The 10,992-nt window shown below is 40.3% G+C and overlaps 2 protein-coding genes across 5 annotated transcripts in view; one reads left to right on the forward strand and one right to left on the reverse strand.

Annotated features, from left to right (window-relative positions):
• Window positions 1–1,319: 1,319 nt before the first annotated feature.
• Window positions 1,320–4,541, reverse strand: tlcd5b (TLC domain containing 5b). 3 transcript variants are annotated; one of them, XM_032534264.1, is made up of 3 exons: window positions 3,864–3,935; window positions 3,404–3,616; window positions 1,320–2,381 (listed from the first exon to the last, which is right to left on the reverse strand). In XM_032534264.1, exons 2-3 carry the CDS (start codon window positions 3,606–3,608, stop codon window positions 1,855–1,857), a joined length of 732 nt encoding a protein of 243 aa, XP_032390155.1. In that variant the 5' UTR covers window positions 3,609–3,616; window positions 3,864–3,935; the 3' UTR covers window positions 1,320–1,854. The 3 variants fall into 3 exon arrangements, with proteins under 3 accessions (XP_032390155.1, XP_032390156.1, XP_032390154.1); XM_032534265.1 differs by lacking the exon at window positions 3,864–3,935 and adding an exon at window positions 4,361–4,541 and having other exon boundaries at window positions 1,321–2,381; XM_032534263.1 differs by having other exon boundaries at window positions 1,321–2,381; window positions 3,404–3,932.
• Window positions 4,542–6,137: 1,596 nt separating this feature from the next.
• rcc1l (RCC1 like) overlaps window positions 6,138–10,992 on the forward strand; it is an 11,599-nt gene continuing 6,744 nt past the window's right edge. Inside the window, exons 1-8 of one of the 2 annotated variants that reach the window (XM_032534253.1) lie at window positions 6,138–6,183; window positions 7,160–7,445; window positions 7,658–7,787; window positions 8,214–8,342; window positions 8,509–8,575; window positions 9,672–9,723; window positions 9,976–10,060; window positions 10,461–10,642. In XM_032534253.1, the coding sequence (XP_032390144.1) occupies window positions 7,161–7,445; window positions 7,658–7,787; window positions 8,214–8,342; window positions 8,509–8,575; window positions 9,672–9,723; window positions 9,976–10,060; window positions 10,461–10,642 (930 nt within the window). In that variant the 5' untranslated portion in view covers window positions 6,138–6,183; window position 7,160. Of the gene's footprint in view, window positions 6,372–7,159; window positions 7,446–7,657; window positions 7,788–8,213; window positions 8,343–8,508; window positions 8,576–9,671; window positions 9,724–9,975; window positions 10,061–10,460; window positions 10,643–10,992 lie in introns of both variants that reach the window. The other variant, XM_032534254.1, reaches the window with a different exon arrangement.

Here is a 10,992-nt window from a genome sequence, read left to right on the forward strand (position 1 = left end):
GGCGCCATTTTAATGCTACGAAGCACTCGCCCACCCTTAGCATTCCATTGACCACCATTCATTTTTATCACTTTGACAGCGAATAACTTTACATCTGAAGCGTTTAAAGACCATTTATCCATTGTTCATTTATTTTTTGATTACTTTTGGGGCATTTTTGGCCTTTATTTGACAGGACAGATGAAGACATGACAGGGGAGAAAGAAGGGAATAAGTCAAACCCAAGATCACTGCGTCGAGGCGCAAACCTGGGCACCAGCTCTACCAACTGAGCTGTCTGGGCACCCCATTGTTTATTTCTAAAGAAACACAACAATGTATAAAAAGCTCCATTACCTTGTACGTTATGGCTCCGTAACAGATATTTTTGTGAAAATAGGCTAACGATTGTGTCGTAACCACGTGACTTGCTGTTGCATAGTCGACAAATCACCGTACTGTCAGGAGAAGCTCACAGTCGACAGTTTCGACTTACATGAGCTGTTTAGGTTTTGTTAACTAGCATTTTAGTTAGCAGTAATTATTAGCCTGTGCCTATGTTATCTCCATATTACGGTGGCCCTGAGGTGCAAAACACAACAACAAATCAGCCCTGAGGTGCAAAACACAACAACAAATCAGAAAACAACGGCAAATCAAAAAACACAACCGCAAAAGAGAAAACACAACACAAAAAGAGAAAACACAACGACAAAAGAGAAAACACAACGGCAAATCAGAAAACACAACACAAAAAGAGAAAACACAACACAAAAAGAGAAAACACAACGACATTAACCAAAACGGAAAAGGTAGGTACTGTTGACAGCATATCCAGTATCACGTCATATTCATGTCCGGCATCAAAGTATTGCTTAATAGCAGCGTGTACCTCGTCATTTGTGGCGCTCATGATTTGGAAAAATGGAAACAAACCCCGTCTTTCCGGTTCAAAGGACGGACCAGTTCTTTTGTCCAATCAGCGACGATTCCTGTTGCCCGAGGGTACCTACCTACCTTTTCCGTTTTGGTTAATGTCGTTGTGTTTTCTCTTTTTGCGTTGTGTTTTCTCTTTTTGTGTTGTGTTTTCTGATTTGCCGTTGTGTTTTCTCTTTTTGTGTTGTGTTTTCTCTTTTTGTGTTGTGTTTTCTGATTTGCCGTTGTGTTTTCTCTTTTTGTGTTGTGTTTTCTCTTTTTGTGTTGTGTTTTCTGATTTGCCGTTGTGTTTTCTCTTTTGTCGTTGTGTTTTCTCTTTTTGTGTTGTGTTTTCTCTTTTTGTGTTGTGTTTTCTGATTTGCCATTGTGTTTTCTCTTTTTGTGTTGTGTTTTCTCTTTTTGTGTTGTGTTTTCTGATTTGCCGTTGTGTTTTCTATTTTTGTGTTGTGTTTTCTCTTTTTGTGTTGGGTTTTCTCTTTTTGTGTTGGGTTTTCTCTTTTGCGGTTGTGTTTTTTGATTTGCCGTTGTTTTCTGACTTGCCGTTGTGTTTTGCACCTCAGGGCCACCGTACCATATACCTACGCTCTCCGTCTGTGCAAGATTTAAAATGACTAAGATTTCTCTTGGCACAGCTACCAGAAGACTTACAACTTTCAGACGGGTTGCTCACGTCACATCTACGTCTTCAAGCTCAGTTGGAGGCTGCGCAGTAGCGTTCAGCTTTCACCGGAAAAGTGCTAATATCCTTCACTGGTCTCCGTCCAGAGCAACGGGATCTGTCGGTCCATTTCTTTAACTGTCTATGCTTAAATGTAAGCTACTTCGTTCTACATTCTACCTCTGAAGTAGAATCTCTTGTCATGGTTTTGTTTTGGGCCTGCACATGTGATGTAGGCAGATGAGTTTATTTTTAAAGATGAATTCCTTCAGTTACTCTTGTCAATCCAGTTTGTGTGCGTTGAGTTCTTTCAGAATGTGGTTCTCGCGCCACCTTTTATACTTGACACTACTTTTCTTGTAGCCAAATCTGGCTATGTCCACCATGAACACCCAGGCTAGTCCGTACATGGCCACGCCGCCAAGCTTCATTATCATTGTGGCCCTGGGAGAGGTGAGCTCGCAGTAAAACATGACCGTGCCCACTCCCACACGCACGGTAGCGAACAATAAAATAAAAAGCAGGTCCACGGCGTCGCCCAGCAGGCTGTCGTACAGGCCCAGTTGGCGGAGGAACCAGCGGGTCTGCAGCAGGGGGTTGGTGATCTCGCTGCCGAAAATGACTCCGCAGGTCTCGCAGCCGGACACTCCCATGAGCAGAGCGAGCAGGATGCCCACAATGCTCCCGGTGTGGTGGGCCAGCATGACGGGGCCCTCGGAGTGGTGGCGCACACACCAGCCCATGTCAAAGAGGAAGTAGCCGAGGCAGACAGCCAGGCACGAGGTCTGGAGCTCAGTGTTTTCTGTACCTGGGGGTGCATAGGAACAGCGTCAGACAGGAGGGTAAAATGTAATGTCAAGACTATTGTTAGAAGGATTTGTGCCATACAGCAATTTTGTGTTGTAAAACATGGAAGGTCGGCCCCCCCCCCCCACACCCTGTCAACAGGAACGAGACACCCAAAGTAATTTTTAGTAAGGCTAATTTTGCGTTGTCATTTTGTGGTTGTTTTAGTGTCTTTGTTATCATTTTGCATCTCTGTGATTGTTTGCATCTTTTTTTGTCGTTTTGCGTATGTGGTAATTTTGGGTCTCCTTGTAGTTGTTTTGCATCTATTTTTGTGTGTTGTGGGCGTTTTATGAGTCATTTTGCACTTACTTGTGGTAATTTTGTAATTGTTTCAAATCTCTGTGATTGTTTTACTATTTGTTTGTAATTTTGTATCTTTCTGTGGCGGTTTTGCATCTATTCTTGGTTGTGTGTGTGTGTGTATGTTTTTTTTAACCGGAGCCAGATGGTTTGTTCATGGATGTATTTGTTACACAGAACCAGGCATTTAAAAAAAAAATACCTGCCAGGTGATTGGATGAACCATCTGTCTGTCACGTCCACCATTAGATGAGCAGTCACGCCCGTCACACACACCTGCATTTGAGCTTATTAACTGAATTAAATGTTGGTTTCTTACAGGCTAACTTAATGCAATCCATTTAGTGTTCTACTCACAGTGTCATGACACTTAGTACTCAACCAAAACAGACATTTTAAATGCACAAGTTGCTGTCCATGCTGAACACACACGTGGATTAACAGCAACAGGAATGTGTCACTGCGTTTCATTAACCATCAGTAAGGACAGCAGGTTACAAATAATCAAACCAATCTTTATTTATAGATCTCAAATAATAACTTACAATTAAAGTAGACAAATATAATCTTACAGACTGACCAATGTCTACATTGCTACTATAGTAGTAATAACATATTTCAGGTTACCGTGGCATTTAAACAGTTTTTGTCTCACTTCATGTGTACTTTTTAATCACTGACCTGCATGCGTGAAAGGCAAGGGTCCGTCTATGAAGAGGACGTATGCTGTCAGCAGTACTATCGTAACCCCATGGGACAAAGTGACCAACCGGCAGTTCCACTCGGGCCCCCGCTGATTGAAGATACAGCAGAACAGCAGGTACAGACAGAACCAGCCAATCAGGCTGCAGGTCACCTCCAGTACTGGCATGGCTGTCTGTATCATGGATGTATCTGTATGGGTTGAGTGGATTGATTTCACCATCATAGATACAGACTCATGTCCTCATTGTGTCACTTTAAATGTCACCTATGTTTAATTTTAACATGTTTCAAAAGGGGGAAAAGGAAATACCATATTCATAAGGAGGTTGTAGTTTGTCCTGTGATTGGCCAAAGTTTCTCATTGCGGGCTGGCAGAGCATGTGAGTGGAGTGAAGCGGTGAGAATTTCCACTCCTTGCTCAAGGAGCTGTTCTTTCCCTTTGCTCAAAGTAGCTCCAGGCTGCTCCGTTCAATATCGCTCCACGTTGAACTCCAATTTCAAAATCCAAAATCGTCCCGCCCCAGTCGCTAACACTCTGCACCACACACATGCTCTGCAGGCTGGACTTTCTAAAGCCTGAAAACAGAGCCAAGTGGAGGTGCAGAGGTCTGGTTTTCTCTGTCCCCTTGAAGAACAATATGCTGAAAGAAAAACTGCCTCCCCCAGGTTTAAAGTGATACGCAGTCTGTATGAATTATAGTTATGTTAACGGTTTGCAACCAAACCATATGTTAGTTTGAGTAAATAACCAACAGTAATATAAAAAATATCACCGGATGAAAACAAACCAGTGTCTTTGGTAGTTTGGGGTACTGGTTAATGTTAACCCTGTGTTGCATTAGGGCCTTATTGACCCATATTAGGCCAGTTTTGACCCACTTAATACTATTACAAAAGACATAGTCTAACTGTCGTGTGTGCACTGTAGCTTACCTTAACTTCTTCCCTCAGTTGTCCTTAAATTTAGAATGCATTTAGGACATGACTCCATCACTTGTACACAGCTTCAGCACCATCAATGTTGATCCATGAAGACAGTCAAGATGACAGAAAATGCCATGTGCAGGATACTATAGACAGTTAGTGGGTCCTTTATCCCTTCCCCCTGGATCTCGGACTTGATCCTCTTAAAGGATTACAGTCTGTACTCCTGCAGATACCTGCATCTCCAGTTGTATAACTCCATCCCGTCCTCCATGTTCTCTTGATGCTGCTTCTTTTACTGTTTCTAGATTTACCATAACATATTTTGAGGGTAGAAACTTTGATCATTGAGCTCCCCTTCATTGGTAACAAACTCCATATGATTTGATCTCAACAATCATTACAACTTTCAGATTTTGTATAATGGGATAATGTGAAATACCATGGACATGATCATTTTGAATTGGCCATAAACACTTACCCCATGATGGAACGTAACTAAGTTAATTTACTTATGGATATGGTATTGTGTATTTTGGCGTTTCCAATACACAAGTTATCGATCACAGCATGATATAATTGGAAATATGCTACTTGGGTAGACATAAGTGCAATATGAGCAGGAGGATATGCTATGGGTTCTCTTTCTTCTGTGAGTATGGGGGAAGGTTGGCGGTTATTGTATGTTTATTGGATGATTAATGAACTCATTTGGATGAGATAGTGTATGCAATTGTTAAATGCATGTTTACTGTATATTTGTGTTTTTGTGCGATGCGTCTCCATTTTTTTGTTCTCTCGAATGCTCAAGACAAAATTTTTCCCATAGCAGACAATACATATTTCATCTTATCTTAGCTCCAACTTGACCAGCTGCAACATTAAAGGGATGGAAACATTAATGCGTCAATAATTATTATCCAATAATACAGTAAACTCTGAAATGGGCCATTGTGAATAATGAGTACTTTTAAAATGCTTTAAGATTAGGCTGTGCAATCACACTTAGCACACACATCAACCGCAGTCTTGTCTGCAGGCTATTACCAATGGTCTGATGTTACCTTTTTTAACTTTATTTTTCTCATGTAAATGAGCTAATTATCACGTAATTGTGAGTTTGAATTGAATGAACCTTAAATGCGTATGATTTTAAAACTAGGATTAGGTTCTGTGTTTTTTTTGTTTCAAGGCAAATAAAACTGCATTGTGGAAAATAATCATTATAGTCTACTCATAGGTCTATGAGTCTACTGTAGAAATGTTGGGGCCAAATGAATAAATATGTGACCAAGGTAAATGGGAGCACTGTGTACACACAGGTTAGAGGTGCTCACCTGACGGTCCAGCAGCATTAACCCACTTCCAGAGTTGCTCTAATCTGACACCAGAGTAGTTTATTGGGAAAACAACTCTGCTCTACCTCAAGCTCTTGGTTCGTTTAACAGTCACAGGGGACAATTATTTGCATTGAGTAACCAACTTTTACATTCTTTCTGACTTCTAAGTTAGGCAAGTCATGGTGATTTATTTATATAGCACATTTCAGACACAAAGGCAGATCAGAAAATACGAGAGGGAGAGGAAAAAAAGTAATTTTTATACCTGAAAAAGGACATTTTATACCTGATTTTACTTAGCCTACTTTTACCCAAGAAACATTTTTTATGCAGGACTTTGCAGAGTATTTTTACAGTGTGCTTTTAAAGTTACTGTGTTACACACTCCGGTTCAGTAGGTGGCGCAGTGCTTCTCTAATCTGACAAATTTTCCCAGAGTGAAACGCAGTGTAGAAGAAGAATAGCTTTTTCCCCTTCCCGGGTTAACAAAAGGTAAACAAACGCGATTATGACATTGAAATCTATAATATATAATGTAATTTCATTGGGTTCACATCACTTTCTGTGCAGCACACGTTAGTTCGTCAGCCACTATGTGAAACACTTTGTACAACCCCGCTCTTAACAGTAAATCCCCTCGAGCTCCGTGGCTGCAGAAGGAAAAGCGTAGAGAACACGAGGTGAAACTCCGTTCATATTACTTCTAATTTAATTCTTTAGTGAATATTGTCGAGCTTCTTTTTTTATCAGAACGTTGCGTATTATGTTAAACGAATGATTGTGAGCCGCTGTCTCGTTCGGCATTAATCAGGTACACCAAACATCACTTATTTCAGGATAAATTTGACCTATATTGATCGTTCTACGTGTTCGTCAGTGTCAACCTGATTTAGCTTAGAAAAACGTTAACTTCTTACAATAACATTTGAAGTTATCTTGCTTGTGTTTCTATGGGGCTCCATTGGGGTCAGGTTAATTAAAAGGTAGCATTTAATTAAGACATAAAGCTTCTTAATTTAACAACATGGTAATTTTTTTAAAAGTCTCCCTGTATAGTTTGGTTCAATTTCAACCAGACTATGGTGACTTATTTATCAGAATATGTAAACGAAATTGTTACACTTTGTACGTTTTACTATATAATGTGTTATTTCTGCAAATGTAATGCAATATGTTTGCAAACATTTGTCTTTTTATGTATTTTAATTTTAAAATTTGTGTCACACTGATAGAATTCTATCCAATATAAAACAACTGTAATAGTATATAATGCAAATTATAAGTAAGTAGTGCTACAATTTGTTCTGATCTATTTAAATCTCAAATCATGAAAATAACCTCCTTCCATAAAATGAAATGTTTAAAATGGACTTCTCTTGTCATTATACTACCAAACCAAGACCCCACACTGTTTAACTTTGAACTGCTGTTCATTAGTTACGTAGCCCTGTCTTGTCTCTTTCTACAGGATGGCTTTTCCATGTGTGCGACTATGCACTCGACATATGAGCACAGTCCTTCAAGTCTGTGGATATGCAACACTGAGTAAAGCGTCCAGACCCCAGGACAAAAGCAGCAGTGGTCCAGTTTTTCAGTATGTCGGCCAGCACAAAAAGCCCAACCACAAAGTTTTTGTTTGGGGCTTCAGCTTCACCGGTGCTCTGGGTATCCCCAGCTTTGTGGTGCCGGACAGCGGCAGGAAGAAGCCCCGAAAATATCAACTCACTCCTTACCGATTGGAGACTGCAGAGCAGGTGAAATCAGCTTTATGGAGTTTCATATGGAGCCCCACAGTCTTGGCTCTTGATAATAAACAATGCATGTCAGTAAATAGTGTTAAACTTTTGATGCTTAATGGATTTTTAGTCAAAACAGGAGCCCAAGGTTTTCATCTTCCATTTTGGCACAGAAGATGTAAAAAATTATTTTAAGACTGAACTCACGAGCTTTGCTTTTTCTGTTGTAGATCTCTTCGGCTGCTTGTGGCTACGGTTTCACTCTCATCGCCTCGCCGACCAAAGATGTGATCAAGTTGTGGGGCATGGGCCTGAACAAGGACTCTCAGCTGGGCTTCCAACGCACGCAACACAGCCGCCGTAAGACAAAACCCGAAAGTCTGTTTTTATGTAATTTTTAAAATATTAATTTATCAGAATCATTTATTTGTCATTGTAAATGATTCTGATAAATTAATGTAAATATATTTTTTATTGGCCATTAATAATGCCGATGCCGATAGATCGGTAAATGTTTAATATTGGCCAATATTGGCCCGCCGATAAATCTGTCGGGCTCTATCTGCTTCCACACAGCATCACCACTATATCAAGTTTTGAGTGTCTTTTAACTTTGGCTGCCCTGCAGAAAATCTAATAAAGGTGTTTTTTAGATACTTTAATCTGTTTTCCGTCAGGTACCTTATATAAAGGACAAGATCTTAGAGAATTACCACCATGAATAATATCAGTGCAGCATGCAATCTGCTTTGCATTGCTATCTTTTTCTATGCCATGTCTCTGTAGATCAGAGCTATGACTACGTGTTGGAGCCTTCCCCGGTTGCTCTGCCTCTCGTTGAGCCTCTCCAGACCAAAGTGGTTCAGGTTGCATGTGGCCGAGCTCACTCGCTGATCCTCACAGACAAGGAGGGAGGTAAGAGCCTCACACCTCCTGCACCAGCATAAAGCCAAAACCCACAGTTAACTGCCGTACACATTTTTCAACATCAGACTAGACTTATAAATAGGCTATAAATCACTCAAGGCTTTTTAAAGAAGATGTTGCATCAAAGTCTCTCTGTTTTCTCTTTCTCTTAAAGTTTTCAGTATGGGCAACAATGCATATGGCCAGTGTGGAAGACGGATAGTTGAAGATGAAGTTTACAGGTTTGTCCTGAAACACTTTGCACACATGTGGGAAACATGTCTAATTTGTTGCTTGTGTGGAAAATTCCATCTTTAAAGAAAAATTCAGATTATAAAATTGTGGGTCTTTAAGTACCTTTTTAGTTTTGGCCATTGTTTCTCTGGATTATGTTATCTGAGCCACCTTATTTGGAGATAAAACTAAAAGTGAGCACATTCAAAATACAGGTAGTAATATCTCATTGCACAGTTGTGGAAACTGCAATGCCATGTTCATATCTTATATCCCATAATGTTTAGGGATGCGAAAGATTCCCATGTTAACGATATGCAAACGTTCACATCATCGGACATCTGAAGACAGCTTGCAGAGTCATGGAAGTCTTAAAAAGTACTGTGCATAGAGCACCATATCCTTTAAATTAGTGTTGAATTACCATAATGACAAATTCTGGCTAATTGTTTGCTTTTTTAGACACCAAAAGTCAGCTATATTGGACCCAGTGCAGTCATGGAAGGTTTGCTTAATGTGGATGCAAGGGGGTAAGCGAGCATCCGAAAAGCGTACCTCCTAATGGGAGGTTCAAAGGCTATTAAGCATCACCTTCTGCATTTAGGCATTTAAAGACTCTATTTGTCCATTGTTTTATATCTAAAGAAACACATCAATCTATAAAAGGTTCCATTGTCTTGTAACGTTACGTCTCACGTTATGGCCCCTAGCAGCCGTTTGTAATAAAATAGGCTATCAATTGTATCTAACCCTGCGACTTTCTGTCGCACAATAGTGAACGGAACGTCTGCATTTGCTTTGTGGCTCTCTACCGGCTATAACCGCACTATGCAAGTTTACCAGATCGGGTAATGGATCTGTAGTTCCATTGAGACATAATGAGACAATTCTGCTTCCAACCTGTAAGGGGGCCGAAGCGGAAAAGTTCTCTAGTGTGGCTTTAAAGGCACCTTATTCTACCTGGTGAAAAAATCTTCTTGCAAAAATGCAATCGGGAGATTACATAAAGGATGTCTGAGAGAGATAATGACGTGATCTCTCATGGAAGATGGAGCTGTCGTCGAGTGATGGATCGCTTGTTTCTCTGTCTCGTTTTCAATACAGTGGCAGTCATATCATTCACAAGATGGAAGGCTTCAGCAGCAGGGTCACCCAGGTGAGTGCAGCCTTTGTCTGAGCTTTGATGACAGTATGTCTCATTTCCCCTCCTGTACCAGTCATTCAGGTGCACTCACACCCAGTCCAGTTTAAGAAAAGCCAACATGTACACCTTTAGATGTAATTAACTCTGGTTTAGATGATTGGATTTTAAGATGATGTGTGTAGTTTTTCTTTTGCATGTCAATGTAAGGTATTTAAAGGCCATTAAAATGGGATTTGATCACTAAAGATTCTTATTTTTTTCCAGGTTGCATGTGGACAGGATCATAGCCTTTTCCTCACTGAGACGGGAAAAGTGTTTGCATGTGGATGGGGTGCAGATGGACAGACGGGTCAGTGCACTTCACAGAAAAAAAGTGACTTTGTGTACAAGACAGCCTTCTTAACCTCGACAGCCAGATGAAAAATATATTTCCTGCTACAGTGAAGTTGAAACGAGCCACAGTTAAGTGCTAACTACAGTAATTCGAAACATTGTAAAACCGCCTCAAAATAATATGCAATTTTATTTATTTAAACTACAAACAATCCAATATAATTATAATATATAAAAAGGGATAAAAGTACTAGGAGATTGGGTAAAACGGAAACAAACAGAAAACCAAACTAGAGCAAGAAGAATTTCTGCTGCTGGTAGATGATGCACATCATCTCTCTTAAATTTAATAATATGACGTAAGACATTTAATTAAGTTTCTTAGTAGGACTAAAAGCTGAGGATTTATCTTCCAGGTCTGGGACACCACAGAGTCAGCTCCAGTCCAGTGGAGGTGGGAGGAGATCTGGCCGGGGTGGAGGTGCAGCAGATCATCACGTACGGAGACTGCAGCCTGGCTGTGTCCACAGATGGACAGCTGTACGGATGGGGCAACTCTGAATACCTGCAGCTGGCCTCAGTCACTGAGGCCACGCAGGTGAGGAGGACTAACATGTCCTCAAACAGGCAGAAGTGTTGATCTAACTGGCTGATACAACTACACAAACACAGGAAAACTACAGTTGAATGGCTTCACACTAGGGCTGGGATGATATGCTTTTGTCCTGATTCGATACTTGCACGATACGTGAGTGGCGATTGGATTTGTATCGCAATTTTCATTCATTGCAATTCTAGAAGTATTGCAATTCGATAGTATCGACTTTTGTGATTTTCTTTTTCTTCAACAAAAACAAAAGTTTAATTATACAGTTCTAGAAACCATATAACATGAGACATTTAAAAAAAAAAAAGAATTGTTTCCTAATATGAATTTACATCACCAGT

Source organism: Etheostoma spectabile, chromosome 13, assembly GCF_008692095.1.
Source record: "Etheostoma spectabile isolate EspeVRDwgs_2016 chromosome 13, UIUC_Espe_1.0, whole genome shotgun sequence".
NCBI classification, from domain to species: Eukaryota; Metazoa; Chordata; class Actinopteri; order Perciformes; family Percidae; genus Etheostoma; species Etheostoma spectabile.